At 41.1% G+C, this 17159-nt stretch overlaps 2 protein-coding genes across 2 annotated transcripts in view; both read left to right on the top strand.

Moving 5' to 3' along the window:
* LOC134883463 (transcriptional enhancer factor TEF-5-like) overlaps nt 1-7442 on the top strand; it is a 36465-nt gene extending 29023 nt beyond the window's left edge. The window contains 3 exon segments of the mRNA XM_063911835.1: nt 3900-4043; nt 4136-4288; nt 5259-7442. Of these exon segments, the coding sequence (XP_063767905.1) occupies nt 3900-4043; nt 4136-4288; nt 5259-5372 (411 nt within the window). The 3' untranslated portion in view covers nt 5373-7442.
* A 709-nt stretch (nt 7443-8151) lies between these two features.
* On the top strand, nt 8152-15604 carry smpd2b (sphingomyelin phosphodiesterase 2b). Its single transcript, XM_063911814.1, has 11 exons — nt 8152-8413; nt 10044-10172; nt 10263-10359; nt 10554-10630; nt 11102-11195; nt 11719-11808; nt 11900-11982; nt 12232-12364; nt 12858-12962; nt 13070-13247; nt 14081-15604. The coding sequence occupies exons 2-11, from the start codon at nt 10123-10125 to the stop codon at nt 14503-14505; spliced, it is 1332 nt and encodes a 443-aa protein (XP_063767884.1). The 5' UTR covers nt 8152-8413; nt 10044-10122; the 3' UTR covers nt 14506-15604.
* Nucleotides 15605-17159: the final 1555 nt, after the last annotated feature.

Here is a 17159-nt window from a genome sequence, read left to right as displayed (position 1 = left end):
ACATTTCAATTTTTTGTTCTATCAGTTACTTGATTGTGTACTTAGAGGCCTAAAACACAATTTTCAACCTAGCTTATTTGAAAAGCATTGCCGAAATGTTTCAACCTACATGTGGTAGCACTACCGCTTATACAAACCACTTCCTTTTCTTATAAAACAACAGTGTTTCTAAAATAGATTGGTTGACTGCATTTCTCTTAAATTGTCTCTGCATGTTGTCAACAAATATCTAGTCTCAAGAGGTTTGTGAAAAAACTCGAAAATACCTTAAAATAAAAATAAAAAATGATTAACAACAAGTGGTGCTCAGATGTGGAGATCATTTCTTCGGACTGTTCTCCCAGCCTAGAGCACATCATGATCGGAAGCCGGCCTTTTTATCTGCCGAGGGAGTTCACATCTGTTGTTCTAACAGCAGTGTTCCGCCGCACGCTGACAACAACACAGCGCTGGAGGAGCTGTATGGGATTATCGACAGGACAGAGACTTCTCGGCCAGAGGCCGCATTTATTGTGGCCGGGGATTTTAACAGAGCCAACATGAAGAAAGTCCTGCCGAAATACTATCAGCACGTCAGCTGCCCCACGCGCGGTGGAAATACACTGGACCATGTTTACACTCCTTTCCGGCATGGATATAAAGCCCTCCCCCGCCCCCCCTTCGGCAGGTCAGACCACATATCTCTTCTTCTGCTCCCCTTTTACCGGCAGAGACTGAAGAGGGACCGACCTTTGACGAGGACAGTGCAGCGTTGGTCCGAGCAGTCTGACTGCTATCCGGCACTGCTTTGGCATCACGGAGTGGTGTGTGTTTGTGGAGGACGATATAAACACACACACTGACGCGGTCATTTGCTACATTGGCAAATGCATCGATGACGTCGTGCCACGGATTACTGTACGGACATTCCCAAATTAGATGCCCTGGATAAACGGCGAGGTCCGAGCTAAACTTAAAGCACGGACCATCGCGCACAGCGGCAGTGATTTGGATGAGTACAGGAATTCCAGGTATGCACTCCGGAGAGCTATTAGCAGTGCGAAAAGACAATACAGGGACAAGGTGGAGTCTAACTACAAGGGCTCCAACGCCAGAAATATGTGGTCTGGACTAAAAACAATAAAAGACTACAAAAGGACAACGAGTGGTGCTGAGGAACTGTCTGCATCTCTCCCAGATGAACTGAACACATTTTATGCACGCTTTGAGAAGCCCCCGGCTGTGGAGGCACAGAAGGCCCAGGATCCCTGCTCACTGGTTTTAACCAGTGCAGATGTGTGTAGATCTCTGAAAAGGATCAACGCACACAGGGCTCCTGGACCTGATGGCATCCCTGGCCATGCTCTCAAGGTGTGTGCAGTTCAGCTGGCAGATGTGTTCACAGACATTTTCAATAGGTCACTGCTCCAGTCTGTAGTCCCCACATGTTTTAAAGAGTCCATCATTGTCCCTGTCCCCAAAAAGACAAAACCCATCTGCCTCAATGACTACCGCCCAGTTGCACTCACCTCCATCATCATGAAGTGCTTTGAGCGGTTAGTCAAAACTTTTATCACCTCCTCCCTCCCTGACTCACTGGACCCCCTGCAGTTTGCCTACAGAGCAAACAAGTCCACGGATGATGCCATCTCCCTCACCCTCCACACTGCCCTCTCCCACCTGGACCAGAGGAACACTTATGTGAGAATGCTGTTCATTGACTACAGTTCAGCATTCAACACCATTGTGCCCTCCAAGCTCATCATTAAGCTCAGGGACCTTGGGCTCAACAGCGCCCTCTGTGACTGGATCATGAGCTTCCTAACGGGCAGGGATGGGAAACATCACATCCTCCACCTTGACCCTCAACACCGGAGCCCCTTGGGTTGTGTGCTCAGCCCTCTCCTTTACTCCCTGTTCACGCACGACTGCGTGGCCACACACAGCTCCAACACCATCATCAAGTTTGCTGACGACACGACCGTCATCGGCCTGATCACAGACGGCGACGAGACGGCGTACAGAGAGGAGGTCAGAGCCCTGACATCTTGGTGCCAGGACAACAACCTCCATCTCAACGTCAGCAAAACAAAGGAGCTGATTGTGGACTACAGGAAGAGGCAGAGAGAGGCACACACACCCATCACCATCGACGGGACTCCTGTGGAGAGAGTCAGCAGCTTCAGGTTCCTCGGGGTAAACATCAGTGAGGACCTGACATGGACACATCACACCAGGGTCATATCCAAGATGGCTCGACAGCGGCTCTTCTTCCTCCGCAGGCTGCGGAAGTTCAACATGGACTCCAGGATACTCTGCAACTTCTATAGGTGCACCATCGAGAGTATCCTGACTGGCTGCATCAAGGCCTGGTATGGCAGTTGCACCGCCCTCAACCGTAAGACTCTACAGAGGGTGGTGAAAACTGCTCAGCACATCACCAGGACGGAGCTGCCATCCATGGAGGACCTCTACACCCAGCGGTGTAGGAAGAAGGCCGGTAGGATATTAAAGGACCCCCATCACCCCAGCAACAATCTGTTCTGTCTGCTGCCGTCTGGCAGACGGTACCGTAGCATTCGGACCAAGACCAACAGACTCAGAGACAGTTTTATACCACAGGCTATAAGACTGCTGAACTCCTGAGCTCTGTGAATGTCTACTCACATCTGTTTATAGTACACACATACATATATATATATACAGGGTGCGATTTGACAAAAAAACAGAGGGGGGGATGTTTTTTTTAATTTATTCATAGACAAGAACATTGGACTTTTAACTTGCATAACTAGGGAGAAAAAAACGCAAAAAGTAGACAGGCCCTTTTTTCGGGTCCGTGGATTAGTCCCCATCACAACATGGCAAAACTTTTAATAACCCATACATGGATTTCTATTCAACGTCACAAAAACATGTGTACGCACTAACAGGCAGAAAGCACCATAGAACAGCATCAATGCTCTCCATGAAAAGACCCTCCAATTAACTTAAATCAAACACTCAAAATAATTCACTAAATAGCGCAACGTGCTGTCAACACTCAGGGACAGGTCTGGAAAACTAGACAAAGTAAACAGTCGGCTCTGGTGACAAATTTGTGGTGGCTTTTTCGTTTTTCCTATCGGGGCATTGTCTGCAGCATTTCGGCCCTCTTCTATCCACAATTCTGCAAATGGGTCCTGTAAAGTAAGATGATATGCTGCTCTGAACGCGTTTCATGTTTGCATCAGCGCTGTTTTTCCTGCAAAGTTCCCGCACAAAAATGTTACAATGTTTTTGTGTTCGATGACGTTCAGAAATATGCACCGTCTGCCAGAAGGCTGCTGAATAGCCTACTCTGATGTAAAGACACTGAAGATCGTTAGATTTCAAGAGTTTAAGTAGGCTAGCAGTTAAGTTGGATTCATCGCTATCAAGGGGGGGAAATCCTTGTCCCCACCGGAGATAAAAATAATTTAGCAGAGCTAAGGATAGGAAAACCAGAGGGGGGGAAATCCTCACCATCCCCCCCTACAAATCGCACCCTGTATATAATATTATACATATCTGCCATACACATGTTATACGTAATATATGCATCTGTTCATACCTCCTCATTCAACAGTGTAAAGTATTTAAATACTTTCAATGTATTCCACATATGTATATATTTCACATCCTCAAATCTTTATTGTTGTTACTGTAAATATTCTTCTCTCTTTTTGCACTATTTTATTATCTTATTTGCACCATGTATGTTGAGTTGTTGGAGGAGCATGGGACATAAGATTTTCATTGCCAACATATACGTTGTTGCTGTGCATATGACAAATAAAACCTTGAAACCTTGAAATCATTTTGTAACCCATGATACGAGGACATTTGAGTTACATCCAAGTATGTGATGATCAATCTGAATAAATCATTGCACTCTGCAGGCGGACCTGAACAGCAGCGGCATGCAGGACGGCCCGGGTTCTTTCTATGGCGTCAGCAGTCAGTACAGCAGCCTGGAGAACATGACCATCACCGTTTCAACCAAAGTCTGCTCGTTTGGCAAGCAGGTTGTGGAGAAAGTAGAGGTAAGAGCGCTGGTTTTGTATTCTCCTCTCAAACAACGCATGAACAGCCTCTTATTTTCGATGTATTACTTGTTTGTTTTTGTGTGTTGCAGACAGAGTACGCCCGCCTGGAGGGAGGAAGGTGTGTTTACAGGATCCATCGTTCTCCTATGTGCGAGTACATGATCAACTTTATCCACAAACTCAAACACTTGCCTGAAAAATACATGATGAACAGTGTTCTCGAAAACTTCACTATCCTACAGGTAATGTACAATTAAATGTAGTTTGTTGAAGGAAGAGAGACATTTTGGGAAATGCATTTAATATTATTTTGCTGTAAGAGATTTAGATTAAATGAGAGATACCACTCTCATGTCTGTATGGTCAATATGTGATAAGGAAATATTTATAGGGCCCATTATACTTTTAATCCTCTCAGCTTTTTCAATAATGAACAATAACTGCACTTATATAGCCCTTTATCAGGTCTTTTCGGCCCCTCAAAGCGCTTTACATGCTACGAGTCATTCACCCATTCACACCTCATTCATGCAAAGCAGTACCACTTGCTCTAGAGAAGCTTACATTCATACACATTCACACACCGTTGGCCATGCCATCGGGAGCCACTTAGGGTTAAGTATCTTGCCCAAGGATACATCAACATGTTGACCATGGTAATGTCAATGCTACTAACTTAACTTCGAATACATATTCAGTTTCTGACATCGATTCCAAGCCCTCCAGTGTATTCCATGTGTTTCAAGTTCTTTGCTCCGAAAATATCATCACAATATGACGCCATTGTCAACATCTTCTTGGCCTAGTTTAGCACAAAGACTGGAAACAGGAGGAAATGTACAATTAGCTATATGGTCTCTTAAATGTTCTTACTAAACAAATTAGATACATCTGTTAACTAATTGGCTTTAGATGTGTGGTTCAGAGTATTGTGAGACCTAAAAACAGAGCCAGGTTAGTTGTTTTCCTGTTGTCTGTCAGTTAAACTAAGCTAGGCTAAACAAAACTCATCAGCTGCTGGATTTGGCTTCAGATTTGAAGTACAGGTGTGTGAGTGGCTTGGATCTTCAATTATTATTCTCTGTAGGAAAACCAATAAGAGTGTTTCTCAAAACTGTTTTTTTAAACAAATTAAGAAAACAATCACATTTTTTTGTACTTCAGTATTTCTAAACAGACTGCTTCATTTGACATTTCTATCTTGCCATTCAGGTGGTGACGAACCGTGACACCCAGGAGACCTTGCTCTGTATAGCGTTTGTTTTTGAGGTTTCCACGAGTGAACACGGAGCTCAGTATCACGTCTACAGACTTGTTAAAGACTAACAGCTCTTCAGGGAGGTTCTGGAAAAGCCGGACAAAAGCGTGAAACAATCTCTCTTTGACCAGCTCAACCATCCAGGAAAAACAAACATTCAAACATTGCTAGAGCAAACTAACACGGATACATTTATTGCTTTAAAGAGAAAGTCTTGTTCACAAGGAAAAAAAAGAGTGAATCTCAACGTGCCAACACACAAAGCAATTTGAAGAATTGTGGATTTTTCGAACAACCAGCTATTTTCCATGTGTTTAAACATGCTTTAGATGAAGTGGGTCAATTTTGCAAAGGTAATTGATGGAGCTTGAAATGTTAATTGAGGGAACGAGAATGTGTTAAGGGTTGAAAAGACCGGTTGTAGTATGCAAGGGGATCACACTCTGAGCAATAAGAAGTGTATATAAGATTGAAGAAGAGAGACAACAGGACCACGGAAGGGGAAAACCAGAGCCAAGTGGTGTTGTTACAGTAGGTTTGTTAGAAAAGCAAGTGCCTTTTCTCCAAAGATTTTATCATTGCCTGCCACTTTGGATTGCCTTTTTTTTTTACTACCTCTTGTTTTTAAACAAACAGAAAATTGTCAGACTGGTGTATTTTGTCCAACAAATTGGAAAGAAACCTCTTAGATTGACATCTTTAGAGCAGGTTTTTGTATTTGGGCACAGACAGGAATGGGATAGGAGTACTAATTTTCTTGTAGCCTGTTGTTTTTACAAAAGATCGTCCCAAGTTTTACAGTCCACATATGTAGGGAGAAGGTTTTTGTGTTACCGTACTATTTAGGTTCTGCTTTTTTTAAGTGTTTTATTACACAGTTTTAAAAATCAGGTCTTACAAGCATCTATCTATTACTGACTTTTGACACTAGGGATGCCTTGTAACATTGCTAGCCAGACATAAAGCCAGGGCTTTACCATTCTTACAAGATCCCCTGTTATTTCTCTCTGTTTGAAGACGTGTGCTTGGTTGCACTTAAAAGATCAAGAAGGGGTGGTGAAGCAACAGCAGTGCTTATTTTCTGCCTTGAGTTACGTAGCCTAATTGAAAAATGATTTGTTTCTGTACTGTGAGTCAGTGGATACTAAAGGAATATGTGTTACATAGGAGTATTTTTTTGGAGGGGGACTTTCTGTTCATATTTGTGATCAAGTAACTCAGCACAGAGACCATGGTTTAAGTTGAGAGAAGCTAATCACTGTTTCTTTTGTTTAAAAAAGACATTGTATGCTGTGAAGCTGGTTCATTAGCTTCACTGTTCTCCACTGTAATGTGTGGAGAAGCTGCATCTGTTGATAAAAGTTCAGTTTGGATATTTAAGACAATAATTTTCTACTGACGTTAAACCTGAACCATTTGTCTTAAATGAGGGCTATTGTCTCTGTGCTGTGTAGTATGACCATTGATTGTTATTTATAGGGTTGGAAAATAAATAGTGGGAGGGCAGGGTGGGGAACTGGAGGTGTATTGATCATTTTCCACTGTGATGGAGATGTTTAAAGTATTGCAGGACTCATATTAGAGACAAGAGAACTGTTTCTTCATGGATCCTGCTAGACAAGTGTCTACTCTGTGTGGTTCACTGGACAATTGTGCTATAAAGAGTTTAAATTTAAGATATTTTATGGCGGAAAACTTGCACCTGGCTTTGAATGTCATATTTCACAAGGTAGATTCAATAACACACCTCTAGCAGGTTTCTCGATTTATCTTTTATACAGACATTTTTCGCCATTATCAAGATTTATGTTTTGTTTTGATTCTGTTGTCTTTCGACTTTCAGTGTTTGCCATATGCTTCACTGAAAATAATGTGTGATTGTGCTGATATTGATAATTAATAATGAGATATCTAATGTGTCATATTCTGAATGGTGTGGGCAGTTTTTCTGTTTTTTTCTTTCTTTTGGTTTAAGGTGGTTTACTGTTGTCTTTGTTACCATTGTGCATTGCAATTTTATACTTCAAAGTAGAGGTTGGACTATGTAATCAAACAAATGTATCTAACAATAAAAGACGCATGGTGCCTTTGGGGCCATTTCCCCCCTGAAAACATATTAAAAGATGTTTGTAAATTTGTTTTGTCCATGAAAGTTCATTTTATTGTGATATCGCACACACCTATGAAAACAAATGTTGTTAACTATGATCTCACTCGTATTTTACTGAATGAAAGGTGTAGTTTAGCATTTATGTCACAGTTTTCAATTGGGTCATCAGATTCTGTCACATTTATTGCCAAAACAAAAGCTTTCAAACGAATAATATATACTATCATTTTAATATTAATAAGGTCATACAACATTTGGTGTATACTATGAGGTAGGACATTTGCTATTTTCTTGGGTTTTACCCTTTTTATTCGCCTTCTTTTTACTTCACTACATTTCAGAGGGAAATTAGCTACTTTTTATAAACTATTTTATCATAAACATGCACCATTTTACTGCCTAATGAACGCTTTTATTTTTAGAACTTTAAGTTAATTTTGCTGATAATACTTTTGAACTTTTCGGGCTTTGAATAAAGGACTTTTACTTCACGGAAATAACGCAAACTCCAACCAGAAACGATTGTCAAGTTACCTTAAAATAAAACCGGATGTTTGGTGAATCGCTCAAAATAAAAATGTTTAGGGAAAAAAATAACATTCGTTTAAATTCAAATATATTAATTAGAGTTACTATTCGCTCACAGGCTTGTGCTAATAGTTGTTCAGTCGGTGAAATACGGACACTGACCAAGTTCTTGTTTTATTTTGAAGGAAGGTCTCAACCGGAAATAACCGCATATGATCATTATACCAGCTGAAATAACAGTGGTAGGAGAGTACGTAGCAATGCAATTGGCCAAACACCACGAAGTTAGTGTTTGGTATAGGATATGCTGAACAACCAACTATGGTGATATTATTTTTGTAAGATTTCACAAATACTTTTACAAGCAGCACGCAAACAGGAAGTGTTTTGGGTCGACATCCAAAACGCACATTTCGGCACGAACCGACCAACGGTCCCCTTAACTTCAGCTGACGCCGACTGTTTCGTAAGGTGAGTTGTATTAGCTTATCAATAAATAAAACATTTTGGTAACAAGTCATCAGAAACCGGAGCTTTTGACAGTACCTGTAATAAAGTACGTCAATGGCTAGCTAGAGTTGTTGACGTTTCCATTCTGCTTAACGCTACGTCAACGTTACCTGTAAACGTAAGTGATTAACGGGGGTCTATAACAGTTGATTTGACCTGATAATGAGGGTGACTGTATAAGGGTTTCATCAAAGTATCCACTAACAAAGAGTTTGCTAACAAGTTTAGCATTTGCTTTAGCCAAAACTTTATCCACCTCCACTGCGAAATCCCTATACTCTACCTGACCCAATTAGAATAAAGTCTTCACAAGACTGTAACTGTGTCTTAAAGACTTCCTTGCTTCTTTAATACAAATGTGACACGTCTAAGGTTTTTTAACTCGACCTGGTTTAACGTATATAAAGATCCAGGTAAAATGCATGCTACTAAATTGACATTTTACCAGTTATTCGAAAAATACTGTCATTAATGTGGACCCTTGTAGAGGTTAAAGTCCAGTTTCGGAGCCACTCATTGTTACCTGACTACGACATCGACCATCTGCACACACCTCTGTGGATACACATCCTTCAGCAGATGCTTCTTAAGGTTAATATTTATTAAGGTTAATATTTAGCCTCAGGAATTCCTGGGAAATTGTGTATTTATTCTGTTTGCTCTCTATGTATTGGAAAACGTTGAAAAACTCATTTTACCTCTGACACCAAAGCCCCTTGATGCCTCGCTGCATTGCTGCTTCCCCCTTATTACTCCAGACTGAGCAGAGCCATGTCAGCACTGTTTATGGCTGGTGTATTGTTGCACTCCCAGGAGAGAGGAGTGAATGCAACGGCCTCTTTACTTTGTCTCTTTTTGAAAAGATCAACATTTCCCCGCTGCATGACAGAGTGAGGCCTGTCAGGGTCAGCTCAATATATACATTATTGGGAAAAAACATAATTGCCTATTTCAGATCCAACTGACTATGCTTTTATGGATGCCACGTCATTATGTTAGTATTGGTAAAATATCTTAGTTTTCACAGTCTTTTGACAAATAATTTTAGCAAATCAGATTATGCTTAGTTTTTCAGTTCAAAATGTGTAAAATCTGCTGAATAATTAAAGCCATTGGAGGGCAAGATCTTGAACTAGTCACACTGCAACATGCATAGTTAGCACTTCTTGTGCTTACTATGCAGTTGTTAATGGTTATTTTAAAGTATTTTACCACAACTTCTTTCTTAGACTTGTGCCTGTGCTTTTTCAGTTCTTAGTTTTTTTTATTAATTGAATCAACATGTGTGCATTTTTGTGTTTAAGTTCCAGTTTTTCAATTATAATATTGTTCTATCTCACTTTATTACTCCCATTGTATTACTGTAGTTATGTGTATTTATTAGAAGTCTTTGTGCTCCCAGACATGCCACCTAATGGTGGTTCTCAAGCTTTTCAAGTCGCAACCCCAAGAATAATGCAGATTGTGTTATCAACAAATCATGTTGTGACCCCTTTGGATGTCCCTGCAACCAAGTTGAGAGCCACTACACCACATAACAAAAGCTGACCTCAAATCTTCTAACAACAGTAATGTTTACATGTCACATCAGGAGCTGCCCAGGTCATCTCCCCTGATCTGACCCTCCATCATCACATCTACTGACCCCCCTCCCCTGCTGATCTGACAGCATGGCTAACACAGACTCAGTCAAAGTCCGGGTCCTCTCCCTGAACTGCTGGTCAGTGGCTGTGGTTTGTAGTGATTCTTAATGCATTTGATTGTTTGTCTTGATGTGTGAAGCAAAAACAAAAAGTCTGGTTTTTTTCAGGGGGATCCGCTACCTTAGCAAACACTGTCGTCAGCGCTATGCAATGATTGGGCATATGTTGTGCAAGGAAGAGCACGATATCGTCTTACTGCAGGAGGTTAGTGGAGGCCATCTGACAGAGTTGTAAAATTGCAAAGCCATCTGACCTGTTTTGGCTCATGCCCTCAGTTACATTTGGTGATTTTTAGCAATAAAACAACCTTGATCTTCTTGTAAAATCCTATGAGGAATATAAATAATGCAGAGATGGCTCAAATGTGCTTTTTAAGTGACAAATTGATTTTCTTCCAGGTGTGGAGTGAGAAGGACTATCTGTCCTTGAAAAAGAAACTCGCCTGTAGTCATCCTTACTCGCATTACTTCAAGAGGTACATTTTTACTATCATCCCAAGGTCGATGTGCTTCTTTTCTGAATCTTTTGACTCTCTTTTAATCTATGATAAAAAAGTAATGCGTAAATTCAGTTGTCATATTTTTAAAAGGCCTCTGAAGTGCCCCTCTGTCAGAAAAATGAACTTGCATAGCATTGATCCAAAGACCCAACATTTATCGAAGCCTAGGCACAACCTAAAGGATTAACTTTTGCAGCTTAATTCTTTTAGAACTCCATACCAAAGCATAGAAATGAGATTAATCCAAGGCCTTTCTAATCCCCTCTGCAACTGAAAAATCAACTCTGGTAGATACGTTTTCACATCTACAGTACTACAGATAACACATACTGAAGAAGAATGTAGATCTATATTTAAACCAATGATTAGACTTTCTTTAACAATCCCCTCATACTGTACCTGTAGTGGAAAATATAACTTCTCATCATGTTTGCTCTGTTTCTTCAGCGGTGTCATCGGCAGTGGACTGGCTATTTTCTCCGTACACAGAATCCATGACACGTTTCTTTTTCGCTACTCACTGAATGGTTATCCTTACATGGTAAGTCTGGAGAGCCTGAGACAAAGAAAGTGTCTGTACTCTACATTCCAAATATGACTTCATGGAAGGCAATAATAAAAAAAACACCAGTAAACAAAATAATCTCATCATTTTATTCCTATAAACAACAGAAACACAAGTCCTTAAATCAAAACAAGCAATGTGCAATTGAATATACTGTATTCAGTTGACGAGCCGCTGTCTGCATGCGTTTCTACTGCAGTGGATCACAGTTTTGCTGGCTGTGTGTATGTATGTAAGAGTAATTAACCTTTATCCTGGCCTCAATCTCTGATGTGTTGGTCCTTTCATCTGAGGGGATTGGGCTTCAAAATTCCTCAAATTTTATGTTTAACTTGGGCAGGTACTGAGCTAGCAAGTCGGCAAAAGAGTGAGGAATAAGTCTCATACATACCTTGAAGGGGATCAACTACCTTTAAAACATATATTAAGCCAATTGACAATCTTCGCAAACTTTTCTTTGTCTCTACTAACTTATTTTTGTATTTACCTTTATGTTTAGGCTCACCATGGAGACTGGTTTGGAGGTAAAGCTGTCGGGATGGCTGTCTTAAACATTGGCAGCCTGACTGCAAATGTCTATGTGACTCATGTAAGGTTTCCTAACATCAGTTCTCAACCCTACCTTGATAATACTTACAGTTATTGATCAGTGCACTGTTGTCCCTGTGTATTGATTGCAGCTTCATGCAGAGTACTGCAGAGACAAGGACTCCTATCTACCTCACAGAGTGGTTCAGGCCTGGGAGCTGCAGCAGTTCATCCGGTACAGAGGCTTTGTTTGTTAAATCTGCGTAAAGACACTGATCCAGTATTTGTTTACTCTTGTGTAAATTTGCATATTTTTCTCAGAACTTTTCCCCTGTTGTTTTTTGAAGTCAGTGTGAAGAAACACTTCAGTGCCTGATAGAAGTGTTCATTTAAACTTTAGTATTCCTAAGAGGTGCTTACTTATTGATACAGTTTTAACATGATTTCTGGCATTGGATTTAATGTATTTTTCTGTACCTATTAGGCACACCTCCGCTGGAGCAGATCTGGTGATTTTGGGTGGGGACCTCAACATGCACCCTCAGGACCTCGGCAACAGGCTCCTCAGGTCTTACACTGGACTCCAAGACGCTTATTTAGAGACGGCAAATTTTGATGTAGGTGGTGTCTGCTGATACACAGTAATTAAAAGAAAACCCAGTTATTACGTGGATTCATTCTTGTAGTTTTGGCCATACTTTATACAGTTTTGTTACATTTTATATGACTAATGATGAAATATGGGTCACAATGATGGTGGCAGACAGCTTTACAACAGCACAGATGGCTAGCATTTAGGCATGTTTTTATAAACACCCCATGAATTTAACGACAGTCTTTCAACTTTTTATGTGGATGTAAAGCAATGTGACACTAAGAGTAGACTATAACCACCCACGGCACTTGCACACACAACTTCAAAAAGTACACTTGGTCAGAGTAGTTCTGCAAAATGATAAAGCTGTTTCTAGCAGAGTCATTGTGGCCGCCAACGATTGTTAAGAAGACTGTAAAAACAGGAAGAAGAAGAAATAAACCTTTTGTTTTTGTGTTTTTACGTGTATATACTTAGTTTTTTTTATAAATGTTTAAAATGATTTTCTGTTGCAGGGATGTGAGGATGGTATGACTCTAATAGCCGACAATCCTTTTATCAATAAAAAGGAGCTTCGTCCCTTTGAAAACGGAATTCGAATCGACTACATCCTGTTCAAGGTGGGTGAAAGCTTTCTGTATGTTTATCACCTCATGTCTTCAGCAAGAGTCAAAGGATTCATTTGTAATATGATTCCTGAAGCCCATTTTCTCTTTTTTATTCCCAGGGTTCTTCCAAAACAGACATTTATTGTGATTTCATGTCCACCACCAAAGGCTCTGTCCCAAACCATCCATTCCCATACTCTGACCATGAAGCTCTGACTACTGGACTGAGGCTGGAGACACACACTCAGACTGAGACAGGAAGTGACAGGCAAACAAAGATTCAGGACTCTGCTGCAGGTTTGTTTATAGCAAGGTGTCTAGAGATGAACATTTCAGTCATTTACTTTGATCCAGACTGAAATATCTCACTGAAATATTGCAGTCTCAACACAGGTGTTCAGATGCTACAGAAGATGTGTAGACTCTAAGCAGAGACTTTAAGGAGAACTTAAAACTGATGTCAGACACTGAAGATTTATTGGTAGTTACGGCTGTAGAATTGACAAACGCATTTGCCCAACCACTTCTGAAGTTCTCTTTTCACCCACAGAAAACTGGTAAACAAACCTTTAATCAGAAAGACATAACCAATTACGTTTTTTGCAGAGAAGTAGTCTCCAGAATGCCTAGGTCAGATTAGGTTTCCTCAGGTTTACCCTAACTGTATGCATATTCAGAAGTAAGGAGGTCATCTCCTAACACAGCTGATAAAGAAAGCCTAAGAGAGCAGGCAACAGCTAACCTTTACATAATAGGGCGCCCCACCCTGAGTCCAAATGACTGCTGTTGTACAGACAGAGAAACATGAACCAAGGTTAGGATTAATAGATGGGGATTAGTCAGATGATCCGCTATCAAGATTATAGGGAAAACTGTTCAACTATTTTGGAGCAAAGCCACTTCTGTGACACATAGTGGTCTCAGGCGCACTCTGAGGCATCCAGTCTGTAGCTCTTTTACATGCTGTGAATTACTTGAAGCTACAGTAGACTGTGCTCAGTAACATAATGTGTGAAAATGAGCCACAGCCTTTCTCTGCTTCACTGTTCAACTGGTATTAAACTCACAGATTAGATTGTGTTGCAAAAGTGTAATTCCCTCCTTGCCTTTCCTTTCCGTCCTGTCTTCAGGGAAGTTGGCTGTGCTGGTGGACATTGTGACAGAGGCGCGCACTGAGGTCAAAGTGGGCCTGCATTGCGCTGAGAGGATGCGCTACACAGCAACACGCACAGGAGTGATGGGGTTGGCTCTGCTGTTCCTGGAGCTGGCCATCGCTGCGGTGCCCTGGTTGGCCCTGGGAACGGAGCAACCTTTCCCTCGTACCTCCTTCTACCTGCTGGCCGCTCTGTGCTTCGCCATCCTGCTGACCACCTTTCTGCTGTACATCTTCTACACCATGGAGCTGAAGGCTCTGCAGGGGGCTGAAGACCAGATGAGGCTGGCTGTAGGAAGTCTGCAGGAGAAGCTCAGGGGCTTTCCTCTGGCTCAGCCCCACAACGCCCAGCAGAGGCCCCCAGAGGGTCATGAGCCCAGCGCCTTGACCCCAGAGGAATAGAAGAGGAGCTGACTGCGGTCGAAGTGGGCTCTCTGAGAAGAGCCTTTGAAGTGAGCTTTAAGATGAATGTGTTTTATGCTCTTAAGATTTAGATTTGTTCTGCAGAATGCTAGAGTTTTTGAAGGACTTTTCTGAAAGTAGTGCAGGACACATGCTTTTATACTTTTTATATAATCGTCTTCACCCCTAGATTTCCTTCTTTAGCTAAACAAACACTTCCTGTTACATAACATGACACTTCTGTTCTTAACGCTCATAAGTGTGACCATTTTTGTTTCTTAAGCCGCTTGTCCAACTTGCATTCCACGAACCAGTAGTTTCAGCGGGATCAGATGTTTGTGTTTTTGTTTTCATGCTTCCCTTTTGTGATGTGGACACAATCATATTGGGTCCAGACTGTTTGCTGATGTACTTACAGAGAGAAACCCTCTGCTCTCCACCGCACAAAGACATGGACACTCCTTATGTTGAAGGTTTACGTTTAGGTCAGTACATTTTATTTTGAACAGATTGTTGAGAGCTTCCATAAGCACTATCCAATATGAAATCTCATCCACCAGCGAAGACTTTTCTGTTTAGTATTGTAAGATCTGCATGTCTCACGTATTTTAATGTTAGAGACCATCTACACTCCTCTTTCCCAAAGTATCGCAGTGATAATTGTGTGTGTGTGTGTGTGTGTGTGTGTGTGTGTGTGTGTGTGTGTGTGTGTGTGTACACACTCTAAACCTTGACCTAATTGGATCACATGAATTAAAAATGTTTTTTTAAACATCATGTACTGTAGAAAACTATGAATGCTTAATATATTTAGTGTGCAGTGCACTTAGCTGACTGACGAGATGATTTACTTCCGTTACTATGTGAAAAGAAAAATGACTTAATAATCCATGCCACTGTAAAAGCGGGTAAAGACTCAGCTAAAGCCTATGACCATATTGATCATTTTAACAGTATTCTTACACTCAGTGTTGGAAAAACACTTGGTAGTTTTTAATCTCATAGAGGTCATAACATGTAAAATAAAACATGATGTTCATTCCAATTGAAAATTGTGATGGGCATGATAATGAAAGCAATAATAAAAACTTTAAATCCATGCTTCTTGACTGCTGTGGCTCTGGATGAATTGGAATGGCAGTGCATGATGGGGTCTTCACACTCACCACTAGAAGGCAGTATAAGTTAACGCTAACAGATGAGAGCATTCACACCATACTGATCTTGGAGCATGTTGAATGACAAATTGGCTAAAAAAATGTCAGCTGGCAAAGAAAAGGCACTCATGGGTGTGGTACATTTAACATGTTTCATTTTTTTTTCCCACAGCAAATCACAAATGGTTAACTGACACCAAGTTAAAACTCAAACCGTCGTTTTTAGTGCTATTACCTGGAATAAAATAGATACAGCAATATGTCGGAGCATGCACTGCAGAATACAATGCACACATGCTGCCCATTTGGCTATACAATACCTGATGCAAATTAGCTTTCAGCTAAGTCGTATTGTTTACGTACAAAGATCTATCATTGACTTTTGACAAAAGGTTTTTGCAACCGAAAAAAAGGTGTTAACAATGCCGGCCTGTATTTTAGGACAACAGGATTCAAATGAGCGAATACTTGAGTAAGACACGTTTGCCAAACAGCTCTTGTGGAACCCTGGCCTTTCTTGTGACAGTGAGTAGCCTATAGAGCTCCTGCGGTCACGTGACTTTTGGTTGGGAGCCACCATTTTGGCAGTCAACATGACCACCGGTGCCAGTGTTTTCTTACCGAGCGAGTATACTTCTCATTTTAATTCAAGTGAAATTCGGCTTTATAGTACAAAATTAGAGAGATTAAATATAAGCGACCCATATAATTCACCCGGTGTGCTTTTCAAGAGCATAACCTCCTGCTCTGAAGACGATGTACCCGACTTGCGCTACGCAGACATCCACAGCTATCTTGTAAGCTTTCCATCAGTGTACTCAGGAGACTCCCTCAGAGCGTACAAAAGCTTGGAGGCTTACAAATGGTGTCAGTCCGGCTTCGTAAACAACATTCAACTGTGGAGTCTTACATCCAAAAACTTCGGCATCATCACTGCAAGGGTAAGTATTAAATTATTCCAGTTTGATAGGCAGTGTCACGTTAGCATTGTTTGTTTATTAGCTTGGCTAGCTACGGAAGTGTCACGTTAGCATGTTTTTTAGCTTGGATAGCTACTGCAGTGCATCTGTAACTTGCTAGTTTGTATTTTTGATCGTACTCAACCAAAGTGGCTGGCGTTTTTTACCTTTATTTGTTTACCACTAGCTTGCTACAAGCTAACTTGCTAACTGGCTAGGCTGCGCCAGAGCCACACTTGTTGAGTTAAAAAGGGACATCACAGTGTCCGTTAGCTATAATAACTGGGTGCTACTTCTTAAATTAAACTAATTAAATTTAATTAAACTGACCAGAAACTTTTTGTAGCATTGTACTGTATTCCTTCACCCACCTGATATGAAGTGATCACTGCATAAGCGAAAGCCAACGGCCGGGGGGTCCCATCTTTCAGTCTTTTTCTGAAGGCTCCTGGCTCTTTTAATCGCTCCAATCCACTTCTCCCTCCTCTCCGCGTCTTTAGGAATGCGATAATACGATACACCTTTCTTTTTCCCACGC

This window comes from Eleginops maclovinus, chromosome 20 (genome assembly GCF_036324505.1).
Source record: "Eleginops maclovinus isolate JMC-PN-2008 ecotype Puerto Natales chromosome 20, JC_Emac_rtc_rv5, whole genome shotgun sequence".
In the NCBI taxonomy this organism is placed as follows: domain Eukaryota; kingdom Metazoa; phylum Chordata; class Actinopteri; order Perciformes; family Eleginopidae; genus Eleginops; species Eleginops maclovinus.
Note: the sequence above shows the minus strand (reverse complement) of the source record. Positions and strands in the feature narration are given on the sequence as shown.